The sequence below is a fragment of the Myxocyprinus asiaticus genome, chromosome 22 (assembly GCF_019703515.2).
Source record: "Myxocyprinus asiaticus isolate MX2 ecotype Aquarium Trade chromosome 22, UBuf_Myxa_2, whole genome shotgun sequence".
Taxonomy (NCBI): Eukaryota; Metazoa; Chordata; class Actinopteri; order Cypriniformes; family Catostomidae; genus Myxocyprinus; species Myxocyprinus asiaticus.
The window spans coordinates 2,456,071-2,475,818 of NC_059365.1; the positions used below are offsets into that span (position 1 = coordinate 2,456,071).

Sequence of the window (19,748 nt, forward strand, 5' to 3'; positions counted from 1 at the left end):
TTTTCAAGACAATATGTACTCATTGGTGACAAAAGGACATTTAGATCGTGAACTCGTGCCCCATTATGACATCACAATTACAGCCACAGATCTAGGCCAGCCTCCTTTATCATCCATTAAAACTTTAAGCATACTGGTAGCCGATGTGAATGACAACCAACCGGAATTTTCTAGTAATGTCCTTGAGCTTTACTTGTTTGAAAATAATGTCCCTGGAGCGTCCATATTCTCTGTGAACGCATCTGACAAAGATATGAATGAAAATGCGGTGATATCGTATCAAATATTAAGAGGTGCAGGTACACAGAACGACATAACATCATTCTTGAATATAAACTCAGAAACGGGAGTTATTAACGCGCTTAAAAGTTTTGATTTCGAAGCAATCAAATCGTTTCAATTCTGTGTGCTCGCTACAGACTCTGGAAGTCCGTCTCTGAGCAGTAACGTGACAGTGAACGTGTTTATTCTGGATCAGAACGACAATGTTCCAGTGATCTTATATCCAGTGAGTGCTAACGGTTCTGCTGAGGGTGTGGAGGAGATTCCCCGCAATGTGAACGCAGGTCATTTGGTGACTAAAGTCAGAGCCTATGACGCAGATATAGGATACAATGGCTGGTTATTATTTTCACTGCAGGAAGTTAGTGAGCACAGTCTCTTTGGTTTGGACCGCTATACAGGACAGATAAGGACCCTTCGCTCATTCACAGAAACAGATGAGGCCCAGCATAAACTGGTCATACTGGTCAAAGACAATGGGAACGTGTCACTCTCAGCAACAGCGACTGTGATTGTCAAAGTTGTGGAGCCCAAAGAGGCTTTTGCAGCTTCTGATGTTAAAAACGCAGTAAAAGACGAGGAGGAAAACAACGTGACATTTTATTTGATCATCACTTTGGGCTCGGTTTCAGTGCTTTTTCTCATCAGTATCATCGTGTTGATTGTAATGCAGTGCTCCAAATCTACAGACTATTCATCCAAGTATTTACAAGAGGCAAATTACGACGGGACTCTGTGTCACAGCATCCAGTACAGATCTGGAGACAAACGGTACATGTTAGTTGGACCCAGAATGAGTATTGGATCTACTATAGCACCAGGCAGTAATAGAAATACTCTAGTGATACCAGATCGAAGGAGGAGAGATTCTGGAGAGGTAAGCAAATTACTCATAAAGTTTTGGTACAAAGCTGAGAATGATAACAGAGAATGTGTGCTGGAGAGGCATATGCAGTATCGAATTTGTCTTACAAAACTCAATGTCGCTCCCCGTGGTGCTGAAACGGCTGTTCCTTAATGCAACATTTTGAACATTTCTCTCTCTCTCTCTCTCTCTCTCTCTCTCTCTCTCTCTTTATATATATATATATATATATATATATACACACACACACACACACATACACCGGTGGCCAAAAGTTTGGAATAATGTGCAGATTTTGCTGTTTCGGAAGGAAATTGGTACTTTAATTCACCAAAGTGGCATTCAACTGATCAAAAAGTATAGTCAGGACATTACTGATGTAAAAAACAGCACCATCACTATTTGAAAAAATTCATTTTTGATCAAATCTAGACAGCAGCCATCACTCCAACACCTTATCCTTGAGTAATCATGCTAAATTGCTAATAGGGTACTAGAAAATCACTTGCCGTTATATCAAACACAGCTGAAAGATATTTGGTTCATTAAATGAAGCTTAACATTGTCTTTGTGTTTGTTTTTGAGTTGCCACAGTATGCAGCAGACTGGCATGTCTTAAGGTCAATATTAGGTCAAAAATGTCAAAAAACAAACAGCTTTCTCTAGAAACTTGTCAGTCAATCATTGTTTTGAGGAATGAAGGCTATACAATGCTTGAAAAAAAAAAACTGCAGATTTCATACAAAGGTGTACACTACAGTCTTCAAAGACAAAGGACAACTGGCTCTAACAAGGACAGAAAGAGATGTGGAAGGCCAGATGTACAACTAAACAAGAGGATAAGTACATCAGAGTCTCTAGTTTGAGAAATAGACACCTCACATGTCCTCAGCTGACAGCTTCATTGAATTCTACCCGCTCAACACCAGTTTCATGTACAACAGTAAAGAGAAGACTCAGGGGTGCAGGCCTTATGGGAAGAATTGCAAAGAAAAAGCCACTTTTGAAACAGAAAAACAAAAAGAAAAGGTTAGAGTGGGCAAAGAAACACAGACATTGGACAACAGATAATTGGAAAAGAGTGTTATGGATCTTAACCCCATTGAGCTTTTGTGGGATCAGCTAGACTGTAAGGTGCCCGACAAGACAGCCACATCTATGGCAAGTGCTACAGGAAGTGTGGGGTGAAATGTCACCTGAGTATCTGGACAAACTGACAGCTAGAATAACAAGGATCTGCAAAGCTGTCATTGCTGCATGTGGAGGATTTTCTGATGAGAACTCTTTGAAGTAGTTTAAGAAGTTCAGATTTTTTTTTTTTCTTTTTCAAATTGTAATAGTAATTTTTCACGTTATTAATATCTTGACTATACATTGTGATCAGTTTAATGCCACTTAGGTGAATAAAAGTACCAATTTCTTTCCATAAGAGCAAAATCTGTACATCATTCTAAACTTTTGGCCGCTATATATATATATATATATATATATATATATATATAGAGAGAGAGAGAGAGAGAGAGAGAGAGAGAGAGAGAGAGAGAGAGAGAGAGAGAGAGATCAATAGTTTTCTTTTTTCTTCTTTATTTTCGTTAAGCCATACTTTAAATTGGTGCAGCCTGCATGGATTCTTCAATGTAAAGGATATATGAGGATATTATGATATAATGGCATGCATTTTTGGCCAAAAATCGAATGTTCTTGGACGCTGCAATGAAACTAACATTTAGAACGCGAGGTGTCAGTGTAAACCTAGAGAAAGGCTTATGACGTCAAGGAGTTGCTCAGGGTTTTTTTTTTTTTTTTTTTAGGGGGTTCCGCCCTCTCGTCTTTACTCGTATGTTTCATTTTCACCACTGGTGCTGTTGGATTTGTCTGTATTCAGCACAGCGTCTTTGCATCGTCTGACTCGTTTTTAGTTTATAGGTAAGCAACGATGGGACCATAAAACAAATATTCGTAGATTGGCAGTGAAATTGCGTTGGAAGCTTTTCCAGCAATATCAGAAAATGGAACAAAGAGGATGGTCATATCGTCTGGAGCTATATGCGAAACTCACTTTCATTGCTCTATCGCTTTTGTTCGGGAGAGCAGTTTGGGGACAGATACGATATTCAATTTCTGAGGAGCAGAAGGACGGAGCTGCAGTGGGAAATATAGCGAAGGATTTGGGTATTGATCACAGAACCCTAAAGGAACGAGGATTTCGCATCGTATCGACCTCAGGCGAGTCACTGTTTAGTGTAAACCAGAACGACGGCGTTTTGTATGTGAACGGTAAAATAGACAGAGAGGAGGTGTGCGAGAGAAGCACCCCGTGTTTAATCAATCTGAAAATCGCTTTAGAAAATCCGCTGGAGATCCACTATGTTACTGTAGAGATACTGGATATAAACGATCATAGTCCACTGTTTCCCGAGAATGAAAAGCGACTGGAAATTTGGGAGTCTGCTGTGCCAGGCGCAAGATACCCGCTACAGGCAGCGCGTGACCCTGACAATGGAATTAATTCGGTTCAGACCTACAAACTTAGTCAAAACGATCATTTCCGACTCGAAATTAAAGACCGTGAAGAAGATGGTAAAATTCCCATTCTGATTCTACACAAGCCACTCGACAGGGAAATAACAAACAACATTAAATTAGTATTAACTGCTTTAGATGGGGGGAGACCTCCTAAATCAGGCTCAATTGAAATACTGATTGATATATTGGATATAAACGATAATGTGCCTGTATTCACGAAAGACGCATACACAGTTACATTAAATGAAAACGCACATTTAGGCACAACAATTATACAGGTGAACGCCACTGATTCAGACGAAGGTCGAAACGGAGAAGTAGTTTATGCACTGGGAAATAATGTCAATGATAATTTACGCAAACTTTTTGTAGTTAATTCCATCACTGGAGAAATTATTGTGACGGGTCTTTTGGATTTTGAGGTGAAAGATAAATATGAGATTGACATTCAAGCGTCTGACAAAGGAATATTTCCTCTAACAACAGATAAAAGTGTACTAATTAAAATTGTCGATGTAAATGACAATGCACCGGAAATTGAGGTGACGTCATTTTCAATCGCCATTCCAGAAGACTCAAGACCAGGGACAACAGTTGCTTTAATAAGTGTTTCCGATTTAGACTCTGGGCTCAATGGCAAAGTTTCTTGTTCACTTACCGATGACATTCCTTTCAAGTTAATGCCATCATCACAAGATAATATTTACTCATTAGTTACAACTACATCCCTTGACAGGGAAACTGAATTTCAGTATGACATCACTTTAGTTGCACGAGATGCCGGACAGCCACCATTGTCAACTGTTAAAACTATAACTGTCCAGGTATCAGATGTAAATGACAATAGTCCAGAATTCTCAGTTTCCCCTTATGCATTTTATGTGATGGAAAATAATGTTCCGGGCAAATCGTTATTTTCTGTGTCTGCTTTTGACAAAGACTCAAATGAAAATGCTGTACTCAGTTATCATATTTGGAGAGACGGTAGCGATGAAAACAAACATACATCTTTCATTAATATAAATTCTGAAAATGGAGAGATTTATGCGCTAAAGAGTTTTGACTTTGAAACCATAAAAACATTCAATTTCCACGTTGTTGCCACAGACTCTGGAAGTCCGTCTCTGAGCAGTAACGTGACAGTGAACGTGTTTATTCTGGATCAGAACGACAATGTTCCAGTGATCTTATATCCAGTCAGTGCTAATGGTTCTGCTGAGGGTGTGGAGGAGATTCCCCGCAATGTGAACGCAGGTCATTTGGTGACTAAAGTCAGAGCCTATGACGCAGATATAGGATACAATGGCTGGTTATTATTTTCACTGCAGGAAGTTAGTGAGCACAGTCTCTTTGGTTTGGACCGCTATACAGGACAGATAAGGACCCTTCGCTCATTCACAGAAACGGACGAGGCCCAGCATAAACTGGTCATACTGGTCAAAGACAATGGGAACGTGTCACTCTCAGCAACAGCGACTGTGATTGTCAAAGTTGTGGAGCCCAAAGAGGCTTTTGCAGCATCTGATGTTAAAAATGCAGTAAAAGACGAGGAGGAAAACAACGTGACATTTTATTTGATCATCACTTTGGGCTCGGTTTCAGTGCTTTTTGTCATCAGTATCATCGTGTTGATTGTAATGCAGTGCTCCAAATCTACAGACCATTCATCCAAGTATTTACAAGAGGCAAATTACGACGGGACTCTGTGTCACAGCATCCAGTACAGATCTGGAGACAAACGGTACATGTTAGTTGGACCCAGAATGAGTATTGGATCTACTATAGCGTCAGGCAGTAATAGAAATACTCTAGTGATACCAGATCGCAGGAGGAGAGATTCTGGAGAGGTAAGAATCTACAAGGCTTTATGATGTCTACATTCATTATCATTCATAGATAAACATTTAAGCTCAATCAGGGCCGTAACCAGAGTTTGAAAATTAGTGTGGTGGGGTGTAAAGAATTGTACCAAAATTACACCAACAAATGCAACCCATTCTGTACACAACATGTAAACTTATTATCTATTATTACATAAGTAGATACACCTAGTGCATTTTGCTGGAACCCTTTTGACATTGTTCACTATGTATCTCTCTCTTTGTTTCTGTTCTGTTTGTTTTCTTTGGGGGATTGTCATTGGTAAATTAGACCTTATTGATTACATCACAATTTGTTGATATTTTACTGGCTTTATGATGTATAAATCCATTACTATTTATAGATAAACATATCATCTCAATGTTAAGGTGTTTCTGGTGAAGTGGTTATGTCAAAATCTTAGACATATCATGGTTATCTATCTATCTCTCTTTCTATCTATCACAATATTTTGTTTGTGTAAAATGTTTATTTGCTTTAGAAAAAAAATCATGTTACAAATTTATTGGTCTGGGCTTACACAACTAAACTTAATAAGGATGGAAATTATTTTGGTTATGTTAAAAATGGTGATGGTAATATGGCTGTGCTACTCTCCTCTTAGCTTGTTTATACAGATAAGACTTAAATAATGATCTTTGCCAGCACAATGGTACAGTCCATTCATCATTATGTCAATAGGGGAAAGTGGAAGAAAATAAAACCAGAATCTGCCAGTACCATCCAATAATAATTCATTTGTGGAAAAAGTAGGCTAACTCACACTATTTATGAGCCAGATTGTACGATTTTGTTCTGACGATTTTGCAGTCTAAATAATTTGTACGAAATACTTTGAGTTCAATGTGAGATTGGGTTGGACACGCTCTGAGAACTGGGTGGCTGTCCATGGTGCTGAACTGGCAGACTCACTACACTCAGGTATCATTGTTTTGTTTTCTATGTCTGTTTTTGAATGTTTTAGATCTATTAAGAGAGCTTCAAGGTCTTAAACGTAACACATTCATTTTAGAGTGATTTTTGATAATTTATTGAGTAGCAATGCAATGAAATAGGAAGATCGCGTGGTGTCAGTGTAAACCCAGAGTACGACTCATTACGTCAAAGAATACCGCCCATTTTTCGTCACTTACACTCGTACATGATCTTATTTCCATCGGTGGTACGGCTTGCTCAGTGCTTTTGTCCTTCAATTTCCTTCGTAATATCTTACGATTCTAAATAATTTGTTTATCTGCTATATTGCTAATGGAGTAATTTTTGCAGAGCCGCTGTGAGATTGTTGTGGAACGGATACGCTGGAAAATGGGACAAAGGAGACGCGCTCAATGGCTGGAACGACATGTGAAAATCATCTTCGTTGCTGTATCGCTTGTTTTTGGGACAACTGTATGGGCACAAATACGCTACTCGATTTCTGAGGAGCAGAAGGACGGAGCTGCTGTGGGAAATATTGCGAAGGATTTGGGTATTGATCACAGAACCCTAAAAGAACGAGGATTTCGCATCGTATCGACCTCAGGCGAGTCACTGTTTAGTGTAAACCAGAACGACGGCGTTTTGTATGTGAACGGTAAAACAGACAGAGAGGAGGTGTGCGAGAGAAGCACCCCGTGTTTAATCAATCTGAAAATCGCTTTAGAAAATCCGCTGGAGATCCACTATATTACTGTAGAGATACTGGATATAAACGATCATAGTCCACAGTTTCCCGAGAATGAAAAGCGACTGGAAATTTGGGAGTCTGCTGTGCCAGGCGCAAGATACCCGCTACAGGCAGCGCGCGATCCAGATAGTGGCAGTAATTCAGTTCAGATGTATAAACTGAGTCACACTGATTATTTTCGTATTGAAATGGTAGATAGAGATGAAGACGGCAAACGTCCCGTATTGGTTTTGCAAAAGCCGCTTGACCGAGAGATAACAAAACGTATGCAGTTGCAATTGACTGCTTTAGATGGAGGCAGACCGCCAAAGTCTGGAACAATGGAGATAAAGATAGATGTGTTAGATATAAATGATAATGCCCCTGTTTTCACCAAAGACACTTACACTGTAATGCTAAATGAAAATACACCGGTAGGTACAACTATTTTAAGGGTTAACGCAACCGATTCGGACGAGGGTCAGAATGGAGAAGTAGTTTATTCATTAGGGCATGACGTCAGTCACAAATTACGTAAACTCTTTGATGTTAACAGAGTCACAGGAGAAATTATTGTGACGGGTCTTTTGGATTTTGAGGTCAAGGATAAATATCAGATTGACATTCAAGCATCTGACAAAGGAATCGTTCCTCTAACAACGGATAAAATTGTAACTATAAAAATAGCTGATGTTAATGATAATGCCCCTCAGATAGAAGTGACGTCATTCTCAAGCGCAGTTCCTGAGGATTCCAAACCTGGCACGACAGTGGCTTTAATCAGCGTTTCTGATTTAGATTCTGAAATGAATGGGAGAGTCTCCTGTTCATTACCTGAGGACATACCTTTCAAACTAATGCCATCATCACAAGATAATACTTACTCATTAGTTACAACATCATCTCTAGACAGAGAAACTATATCTCATTATGCCATCACATTGGTAGCCAAAGATGCTGGGCAACCACCACTATCTTCTGTTAAAACTATAACTGTCCAGGTATCAGATGTAAATGACAATAGTCCAGAATTCTCAGTTTCCCCTTATGCATTTTATGTGATGGAAAATAATGTTCCAGGCAAATCTTTATTTTGTGTATCTGCTTCAGACAAAGACACTAGTGAAAACGGTGTGGTAAACTATCAAATATGGAGAGATGGCATTGTAGAAAACACATATAAATCTTTCATCAATATTAACCATGAAAATGGGGAGATTTATGCGCTAAAGAGTTTTGACTTTGAAACTGTTAAAACGTTCAATTTTCACGTTGTTGCCACAGACTCTGGAAGTCCATCTCTGAGCAGTAACGTGACAGTGAACGTGTTTATTCTGGATCAGAACGACAATGTTCCAGTGATCTTATATCCAGTCAGTGCTAACGGTTCTGCTGAGGGTGTGGAGGAGATTCCCCGCAATGTGAACGCAGGTCATTTGGTGACTAAAGTCAGAGCCTATGACGCAGATATCGGATACAATGGCTGGTTATTATTTTCACTGCAGGAAGTTAGTGAGCACAGTCTCTTTGGTTTGGACCGCTATACAGGACAGATAAGGACCCTTCGCTCATTCACAGAAACGGACGAGGCCCAGCATAAACTGGTCATACTGGTCAAAGACAATGGGAACGTGTCACTCTCAGCAACAGCGACTGTGATTGTCAAAGTTGTGGAGCCCAAAGAGGCTTTTGCAGCATCTGATGTTAAAAATGCAGTAAAAGACGAGGAGGAAAACAACGTGACATTTTATTTGATCATCACTTTGGGCTCGGTTTCAGTGCTTTTTGTCATCAGTATCATCGTGTTGATTGTAATGCAGTGCTCCAAATCTACAGACTATTCATCCAAGTATTTACAAGAGGCAAATTACGACGGAACTCTGTGTCACAGCATCCAGTACAGATCTGGAGACAAACGGTACATGTTAGTTGGACCCAGAATGAGTATTGGATCTACTATAACACCAGGCAGTAATAGAAATACTCTAGTGATACCAGATCGCAGGAGGAGAGATTCTGGAGAGGTAAGAATCTACAAGGCTTTATGATGTCTACATTCATAATCATTCATAGATAAACATTTAAGCTCAATCAGGGCCGTAACCAGAGTTTGAAAATTAGTGTGGTGGGGTGTCAAGAATTGTACCAAAATTACACCAACAAATGCAACCCATTCTGTACACAACATGTAAACTTATTATCTATTATTACATAAGTAGATACATCTAGTGCATTTTGCTGGAACCCTTTTGACATTGTTCACTATGTATCTCTCTCTCTCTTTGTTTCTGTTCTGTTTGTTTTCTTTGGGGGATTGTCATTGATAAATTAGACCTTATTGATTACATCACAATTTGTTGATATTTTACTGTAGGCTAGGTGTGGAGAATTAATGTATTTACTTATGTATGCATCAATGCATATTAATAGTTCATATTAATGAGCATTTCTGCATGAATGATAAGTTATAAGAACATTGTCTAGACTCTCGAGCATCAAAAACATACAGTTTAATGCATGATAAGGCCAATGTTGGCCTATGTTTAGATGATGGCAAATATAATTGCATTACAGTAGTATAGGCCTAGTATTACATCACATTTTTGTTTACTATTTTATTTTATTATGAAAACAGCAGTCCAAAAAGTAGATGCTGTGTGGCGGGAGGATGAGAGAGAGAGAGAGGGAGAGAGGGAGAGCGCTATTGTTTCACTGGCCTGCTTGTTGTCTGTTTCTTCTGTCAAGCAATTAACAGCAAGCCTCAATCCTTCAGCTTTATTTTTGTGAACAACACAAGGTAGTCCGCTACACCTATATATATATATAATGCTCTTATGAAATAGCCAGTGTTCACATGGCCAGTGTTTGCATATTTGCTATATTTCATACTGTAGCCTGGTCTACAGATGGTGAACTAGTGTAGAGTGTTTTTTGAATGTTTCTGACTGATAATGTCATGATGATCATTGCTTTTGTCTTACTGAATGCGGTATGCTGCCAATAATAATTCGCCTGCTGTCTACTTGCCTCTTTTTGATTACTGTCAGTTTAAAGTACCAATGATGCGAAGTATGAGATGGGAGGGTCTGTCTATCTATCTATCTGTCTGTCTGTCTATCCGTCTGTCCGTCCATCCGTTTTGTGTTGCTTCAGAAAAAATATACATATATTTTCTCTCTCTCTCTCTCTCTCTCTCTCTCTCTCTCTCTCTCTCTCTCTCTATATATATATATATACAGGTGCATCTCAATAAATTAGAATGTCGTGGAAAAGTTCATTTATTTCAGTAATTCAACTCAAATTGTGAAACTCGTGTATTAAATAAATTCAATGCACACAGACTGAAGTAGTTTAAGTCTTTGGTTCTTTTAATTGTGATGATTTTGGCTCACATTTAACAAAAACCCACCAATTCACTATCTCAACAAATTTGAATACATCATAAGACCAATAAAAAAAACATTTTTAGTGAATTGTTGGCCTTCTGGAAAGTATGTTCATTTACTGTATATGTACTCAATACTTGGTAGGGGCTCCTTTTGCTTTAATTACTGCCTCAATTCGGCGTGGCATGGAGGTGATCAGTTTGTGGCACTGCTGAGGTGGTATGGAAGCCCAGGTTTCTTTGACAGTGGCCTTCAGCTCAGCTGCATTTTTTGGTCTCTTGTTTCTCATTTTCCTCTTGACAATACCCCATAGATTCTCTATGGGGTTCAGGTTTGGTGAGTTTGCTGGCCAGTCAAGCCCACCAACACCATGGTCATTTAACCAACTTTTGGTGCTTTTGGCAGTGTGGGCAGGTGCCAAATCCTGCTGGAAAATGAAATCAGCATTTTTAAAAAGCTGGTCAGCAGAAGGAAGCATGAAGTGCTCCAAAATTTCTTGGTAAACGGGTGCAGTGACTTTGGTTTTCAAAAAACACAATGGACCAACACCAGCAGATGACATTGCACCCCAAATCATCACAGACTGTGGAAACTTAACACTGGACTTCAAGCAACTTGGGCTATGAGCTTCTCCACCCTTCCTCCAGACTCTAGGACCTTGGTTTCCAAATGAAATACAAAACTTGCTCTCATCTGAAAAGAGGACTTTGGACCACTGGGCAACAGTCCAGTTCTTCTCCTTAGCCCAGGTAAGACGCCTCTGACATTGTCTGTGGTTCAGGAGTGGCTTAACAAGAGGAATATGACAACTGTAGCCAAATTCCTTGACATATCTGTGTGTGGTGGCTCTTGATGCCTTGACCCCAGCCTCAGTCCATTCCTTGTGAAGTTCACCCAAATTCTTGAATCGATTTTGCTTGACAATCCTCATAAGGCTGCGGTTCTCTCGGTTGGTGTGCATCTTTTTCTTCCACACTTTTCCCTTCCACTCAACTTTCTGTTAACATGCTTGGATACAGCACTCTGTGAACAGCCAGCTTCTTTGGCAATGAATGTTTGTGGCTTACCCTCCTTGTGAAGGGTGTCAATGATTGTCTTCTGGACAACTGTCAGATCAGCAGATTGTGTAGCCTAGTGAACCAAACTGAGAGACCATTTTGAAGGCTCAGGAAACCTTTGCAGGTGTTTTGAGTTGATTAGCTGATTGGCATGTCACCATATTCAAATTTTTTGAGATAGTGAATTGGTGTGTTTTTGTTAAATGTGAGCCAAAATCATCACAATTAAAAGAACCAAAGACTTAAACTACTTCAGTCTGTGTGCATTGAATTTATTTAATACACGAGTTCCACAATTTGAGTTGAATTACTGAAATAAATAAACTTTTCCACGACATTCTAATTTATTGAGATGCACCTGTATTTAAAAAAAAATGTAGGCAAACTCACATTGTAAATATAACTCATAGAAGAGGAACGCAGATGATTGAGTAAGGTGTCCTTAGAGAATAATGGGTTCTACACATTTCAGAAGTAAGAGTGCTTTTAAGTGGATTGTTCATGTTCGGTACGCAATATGGTTCTACTTCACCTTATTAGTGAATGACAGCTGATGCAGTTACTGTAAATTGCATACAGTATTTGTTAATAAAAACTAATGCCATAATTTGCAAATATTTCCCTTTGCAGTTGAATATCACCATCAAAGCTGGTTAATTCGGTTGGCATTAATATCAAATTGTGTTCACATCTTGGCTGTTAACATAATCAACATCACTTCTATAGGTGCCATTACATGAATTAATTGTCTCAAGTATGACTTCATTGCCTTTCCTTGTCAGTAGCCTATATGTTCTGTATTAAAACAAAGTCAATCACTTTTTTAGCCAAACACATTTTCCACCAAACAGTAATAAAATTGTTTGTCATCTTTCACTTTCAGTCCTTATATCGTTCCAAACCCATATGAATGCATGTCTTCCAAGGAGGAAAAAAAACGGAGATGTAAGACAGAACGACATCCTTATTCACTATTCATTTGCATTGTATGTGTTAATAGAATAAACGCTGTCATTCTGCCTAACTTCTCTTTTTATGTTAAACGTAAGAAAGAAAGTCTTATGTTTTTGTAACAACATGAGGGAGTAATGATGACAATTTATGTTTTGGTGAAAGCCTTTCGGTGTTCTCAGTGACGTTCGTTTGCAGTAAAAAAATAACTCGCACGGTGTCAGTGCACACCAAAAATACTGCCCTGACGTGGCATCGTCTCTTGGCATTTTCGTTCGCGCCCTCCATCCTTTGCTTATTCCCGTCATAGACATTGTGCTCTCGTCCACCAACAGCCACTTGCATCCTATCGTTCGGATTACTGAACACAACACAGGAAATTTGTGCTTTGCATTTGCCTTTTAATATGGATCCAAATCTTATGCGAGTGAACCATCTTTAGCAACGTGACAAAACAACGGTGTAATTTCATTCGAAATGGAACAAAGACTGCGTTCGTCATGGCGGCAAAAGGTTTTATTGATGGCATGGGGGATGCTATTTTGGACAGGGATTCGCGCGCAAATACGATATTCTGTGTCTGAGGAGCAAAAAGACGCAACTGTGGTCGGAAACATCGCTAAGGATTTAGGCCTTGATTCCAGAACGTTAAAGGAGCGAGGATTTCGGATCGTTTCATCCTCGAGCGACTCCCTGTTCACGGTAAATCAGAACGACGGATTTTTAAGTGTCAACGGAAAGATAGACCGAGAGGCGGTATGCGAGAGAAGTAGCTCGTGTGTCATCAATCTAAAAATTGCTTTAGAAAACCCGTTAGAGATTCACTACGTGTCGATAGAAATTGTGGACGTCAACGATCACGCCCCGACATTCCCGGAGAAAGAAAAGCGATTGGAAATTTCGGAATCAGCCTTACCTGGAGCTCGGTATCAGTTACAGGCAGCACGTGACCCAGATGGCGGGATGAACGCAGTTCAACAATACAAACTCAGTCATCACGATCATTTCCGAGTAGAAGTCAAAGACCGCGGAGAGGATCGAAAAATGCCCTTTTTAATTCTTCAAAAGGCGTTGGATAGAGAAACGAGCAATAGACATAAACTACTGCTTACTGCGCTCGATGGAGGGCGACCACCGAAGTCCGGGACGATGGAGATACTAATTGACGTTTTAGACGTTAATGACAATATGCCGGTTTTCACGCAGGATGTTTACTCTGTAACCCTTAATGAAAATGTCCGAGTCGGAACAACTGTTATAAAGGTTAACGCTACTGATAAGGATGACGGTCCAAATGGAGAAATTTTTTACACATTTGGAAAGGATTTAGACAATAGGCTATTAAAACTTTTCGATTTAAACTCCAACACTGGGGAATTGACTGTGATTGGGCCTGTAGATTACGAAAATGCAAATAACTTTGAAATCGATATCCAAGCTTCAGACAAAGGAGCTGCTCCACTTACATCAGATAAGAGTATAACCATACAAATCGTTGACGTAAATGACAATGCACCAGAGATAGAAGTGACATCATTTTCAAGCGCAGTGCCCGAAGACTCTAAAATAGGAACCACGGTGGCTTTAATCAGCGTTAGTGATTTAGACTCTGGTGTAAATGGAAAATGTTTGTGCTACATAACTGAAGACATACCTTTTAGACTAATGCCATCATCCCAAGATAGCATTTACGCACTTGTTACCACCTCATCTCTTGACAGAGAAACTATATCTCATTATGATATCACGTTAGTAGCTAAAGATGCTGGACAACCACCACTATCTTCTGCTAAAACTATAACTGTCCAGGTATCAGATGTAAATGACAATAGTCCAGAATTTTCTCTTTCACCTTACGCTTTTTATGTGATGGAAAATAATGTTCCGGGCAAATCGTTATTTTCTGTGTCTGCTTCTGACCATGATTCAGATGAAAATGCCATCATAAACTATAACATTTGGAGAGACTCTGGAGATGAAAACAAGTATAAGTCTTTCATCAATATTAACCATGAAAATGGGGAGATTTATGCGCTAAAGAGTTTTGACTTTGAAACTGTTAAAACGTTCAATTTTCACATTGTTGCTACAGACTCTGGAAGTCCATCTCTGAGCAGTAACGTGACAGTGAACGTGTTTATTCTGGATCAGAACGACAATGTTCCAGTGATCTTATATCCAGTCAGTGCTAACGGTTCTGCTGAGGGTGTGGAGGAGATTCCCCGCAATGTGAACACAGGTCATTTGGTGACTAAAGTCAGAGCCTATGACGCAGATATCGGATACAATGGCTGGTTATTATTTTCACTGCAGGAAGTTAGTGAGCACAGTCTCTTTGGTTTGGACCGCTATACAGGACAGATAAGGACCCTTCGCTCATTCACAGAAACAGACGAGGCCCAGCATAAACTGGTCATACTGGTCAAAGACAATGGGAACGTGTCACTCTCAGCAACAGCGACTGTGATTGTCAAAGTTGTGGAGCCCAAAGAGGCTTTTGCAGCTTCTGATGTGAAAAACGCAGTAAAAGACGAGGAGGAAAACAACGTGACATTTTATTTGATCATCACTTTGGGCTCGGTTTCAGTGCTTTTTGTCATCAGTATCATCGTGTTGATTGTAATGCAGTGCTCCAAATCTACAGACTATTCATCCAAGTATTTACAAGAGGCAAATTACGACGGGACTCTGTGTCACAGCATCCAGTACAGATCTGGAGACAAACGTTACATGTTAGTTGGACCCAGAATGAGTATTGGATCTACTATAGCACCAGGCAGTAATAGAAATACTCTAGTGATACCAGATCGCAGGAGGAGAGATTCTCAAGAGGTAGAATTCTGATTAACTCAAAAGTTGTCATCTGTTGTGTTCTGTGTATGGCCGTCATGCTATTTTCTCAGCACTCTCAGACACTATCTGATGTATGTAGATGCATTTCGTTCTAGAAAGAGATGCTAATCTCTAATATAGGTGTGTAACAGGCAGTAGGCCTTTGCTGAATGACCCCTGAGGTCGAATGATGACATTATGAGAGTGACTGAATGTGTGCATTAGCAGTGATTGTGTTAGCAGTGTGAAGTGTTTACATGTTTCCATTGATCATAGTACAAAAATGAGGGGGGGCTGTGCTTGCTTGCTTGGGTGTACATTCTATCCCCCCAGAATCTACTCCCCTGGCTGTTTCTTTACTAAGAGACCAGAGTTTTGATTTTTGCCTGGCAGACAATAAATAAGACAATAAACTAATTCCTTGGACTTACATTGATGGAGCAACCCGACTATCATAGAGAGTTCGGTGTGGCATCATAGCAGCACCTCTCACATTTTCTTTGGAAAATGTTCAAATCTAAAATATTTCTAGCACACTGAACACTCTGATAATCCCATTCATGTTCTGTCTGGTATCCATGGCAACATACTCCTCCTCATTTTTACTCATAGCAAAGAAGAATAAACTGAACTGGGAAATATGAAGAGATAGATTGTGTGAATGGGAAACCGACAGATAGAGATAAATGGAAGATATTGTTGAGGTTTAAGAGAAATGGGTTTGTGTTTATCAAACCAAATAGATTGAGATGGAGAAGTTGATGCTGTAGTTTAGTCAGCAGATGGTGTCAACAGATTCAATCCCCTGCGAACAGGACACAGAAAGGTGTGTATGCGTGAGATTGTGGGAGGCAGTCATAGTCTCTGTAGTGTGTTTTCTCTGTGTGCAGTGGGTTGTGTTGTGCATGTCTGTGATTTGTCTAATTGTCTGATCATTGTTTATTTCTGTGTAAATGAACATTGCATTAATGAGGTTGCTTTTATGAATGTAGATGACTTTCTGTGTGTGTATTTGTTAGGGATGCACCGATACCACTTTTTCTCTTCCGATTCCGATATCGGAAATCTCAGTATCGGCCGATACCGATCCCAAGCCGATACCAGTGTTGTTTGTTTTGCATAATCAGTTTAGAATATCTTTACATTATTGTGTGGCACTAATTGGGAGTACTCTTTAATATGTAAAGAAACACAAACCTCTAATGTATAGCTTATTAAGAAACACTTTATTATTAACTAGTATACTGGATAATGTAGTAGCAAAATTAACAGTAATTCCAGTCTTCAAGTCTTCAGTAGAGTTTTCTTTTTTTTTTTTTATGTTTCAAATTGTGGTGGCGGCATAGTGGACTAAAGCACATAACTGGTAATCAGAAGGTTGCCGGTTTGATCCCCACAGCCACCACCATTGTGTCCTTGAGCAAGGCACTTAACTCCAGGTTGCTCCAGGGGGATTGTCCCTGTAATAAGTACATTGTAAGTCACTTTGGATCAAAGCATCTGCCAAATGCATAAATGTAAATGTAAATTGCATCTGGACTTTAAAGGATTCAGATCTCTTTTTTTGTTGTAAGACATCAGTTCACTTTTCACACAGTTATTTTTTGGAACCCATTCAACTTAAATATTGTTATAAACTGTAAACTAATACTAATGATGATAATAATAATAAATTGTTATTAATATGATTATTATTGACTTAATTTTAATAATTTTAAATACAACAGTAATATATTTAAATTGTGCACTTTTTAAACCCTCAGGCTTTTATTTTGACATTCTGAACTCTCCAGGAATCCTGTATGTGTCTGTTTGTAGGCAGGTTCACAGTAGTTTAATTCGCTTCTTATTCAAATTCTGGTAAAATGCACCTCCGGTGCCGTTCTAAATGCATATTATAAGTGAACAGAACTATTGAGCATCTACATCTGAGATGCTGTTCTTGAGTAGTGCTCAAATATTGCGCACCACTGTGAAGGCTAAAAATAGCAATGAGTGCATCACCAGCCTGTGCTTGAGTTTGTGTCAACAGAGCAGCACCATTTACTAACACGCTGGCACTGCGCATACTATATATTTACTTATTAAACACAGCCTTTTGTGATTCACAGAGCTATCGCACGTCTTCATGTGTCTTTGAATAAAATGCACGAGTCATATGAACTGCTTTAATGGTGTTTTAATGGTTCTTTTATGTCATTTTTGGAGCTTGACAGTAACGAACATGACTAACACACAGTATTGGATTTGGATCGGGCTCGTCGGACGGATACCCAATCCGTCTAAAAGCTTCAGTATCGGAGCCGATACCTATCCAGGTATTGGATCGATGCCATCCCTAGTATTTATCTTGATATGCTGAGCACCTCGGGCAGTTACTCAGGCATATTTTAGTCCATCAGGCAGACAGGATTGGCCTTATTCTACATTACTGAACACTCACCTCCCCCAGCCCCAGTACTTTCATACATGTGTCTTTCGTTGCTCTTCTGTTTTCTGTTATTTAAAATTGGCATGCGACAAAATACATGTCTGTTTTGCTGCTTTTTTCTGTTCATCCCTTCTATCTAAACAATAATAATATGTAATGGAGGGTAGGGATAGCACTTTTTGTTTTTTACTCATTTATTTAGAAAATATTCAGCTTAAAGCTTTGAAATTGTACCTGAAACATCTTTGACATGTCAGCAGTCGATATCTGTGTTGATTTGATTTATAACACAATCAAATCAGAAGCTATTAAAATACAAGTGCATGATTGTTGATGTATAGTCTTTGAAAAAGCTCCGTAATGTACACACAAATATCCTCTAACAGTTTATTATTCAATCCCAAACCAATGTAAAACATGCTTTATTTTTGTACAGTTTATAGTCTTTGTTCTACACGAAACATGCTTTTTGTCAGTGTCAGTCTGTAAAGATCAACTGCATAAGTGCATTTGTGTGCTTCTTTGTTTACTCACAGTTCTGCACCAGTGGGCCACATTTAACTAATGGGTTTTCTCCAGAGCCTTTAAACAACCAAATCTTTGATCGTTATTATAGGCAAACACACACACACACACACACACACACACATGCATATTACATACATACATCCATAATGGTGTCTTTCCATTGCTAGTTTAGTAATTATCTGAAGCACCACTCAATATTAGCTGTCATGATAGAGGAGCTGATATCTCTGCGAATTCACTAGATCTATTTGGAGTTGACCTACAGAATTTAATATAATTTGTTGTTGCTGTTTTTTTCATTTTCTGATTCTAGGATGTAGACATGCAGAAATTGCTTGAAATGAATGGAAGATCATTAATCAAGCATGACTTAAATAATAATGTTAGCCTTTTTGATACTGCACCTGCTCATATTGCTGTGTCAGAATTTCCTCTTTTTGTTTTTTCTTTTTGTCTTGAAACTCTGTGAGACTCTGGTTTTTAATTGCTGTCTGTAAGGATGATGAAATCCACAGTCGTGCCAACCATATCTCACGAAAAGTCGTATATAATTTCCAAGTTGGCTATTTTGTATGGTCTCACATGATGCTGTTTGCATAAACTCGTGCGACTTCACGTGCAAATTCCTGGATGTCTTATGCAGAAGTGCGAGTTCCGCACACGAGGCGTTAAGGACATACTTATTAATATTATGCACTTACCCAAACCCCTTATCTAAACTTAACCAATCAGTAGAGTGTGTAAACATGATAGGAAGCTGTTGTGTGACGGAAGCAAGTAAACCATAAACCACATTTATAGCATAATACCCTTGAAATTACCAGTTTGTAACCTAAAAAAAAAGTCCTCGTAAACCACTTAAACCTGTAAAAAACAACTGTAGTTGAGGACACTATTTAAATCACTCTAATTTAAATCACTTTAAGTATTTGCCATGATTTATCAATGCTTTGGCACAGAGCTGTACAATATAACCATAGAATTAACATTTTTTATTAATTCTTTTACATTTCATAATAGAATCACTTTCAGCTATTCTGGCCTTTTTACCCATCCCAGTTGCTATAGTAACAGCAGATATAGAACACTGTTACCAGTTGCTTTGGTAACAGGATTCTTTGTGCAGACATTAGAAAGTGATTGATTTTCACACTTTAAGGTGAACAGTTGTATTTTGTATTGTTTGTTTATTTGTCGGTTTGCTTTGCATTGCATTTACAGTGGTTTAGTTGGATATAATGTGATTTGGATCTGGGGTTTTGAATCATGGACTCTGCTCCAGTTAATGTTCAAACTGGAGATCATTTTGAAAGATTATTGCTTTAAGAGAATATACTTAATGAGTGAGTGTTAATTTTGGAAG

At 38.9% G+C, this 19,748-nt stretch overlaps 3 protein-coding genes across 3 annotated transcripts; all 3 read left to right on the forward strand.

Annotated features, from left to right (window-relative positions):
• Positions 1–3,032: 3,032 nt before the first annotated feature.
• On the forward strand, positions 3,033–5,544 carry LOC127413157 (protocadherin alpha-5-like). Its single transcript, XM_051650039.1, has one exon. It carries the CDS (start codon positions 3,157–3,159, stop codon positions 5,542–5,544), a length of 2,388 nt encoding a protein of 795 aa, XP_051505999.1. The 5' UTR covers positions 3,033–3,156.
• A 1,299-nt stretch (positions 5,545–6,843) lies between these two features.
• Positions 6,844–9,247, forward strand: LOC127413158 (protocadherin gamma-A7-like). Its single transcript, XM_051650040.1, has one exon. The coding sequence runs from the start codon at positions 6,860–6,862 to the stop codon at positions 9,245–9,247; it is 2,388 nt and encodes a 795-aa protein (XP_051506000.1). The 5' UTR covers positions 6,844–6,859.
• A 3,824-nt stretch (positions 9,248–13,071) lies between these two features.
• Positions 13,072–19,494, forward strand: LOC127413159 (protocadherin gamma-A11-like). Its single transcript, XM_051650041.1, has 2 exons — positions 13,072–15,410; positions 19,455–19,494. Exons 1-2 carry the CDS (start codon positions 13,072–13,074, stop codon positions 19,492–19,494), a joined length of 2,379 nt encoding a protein of 792 aa, XP_051506001.1.
• Positions 19,495–19,748: the final 254 nt, after the last annotated feature.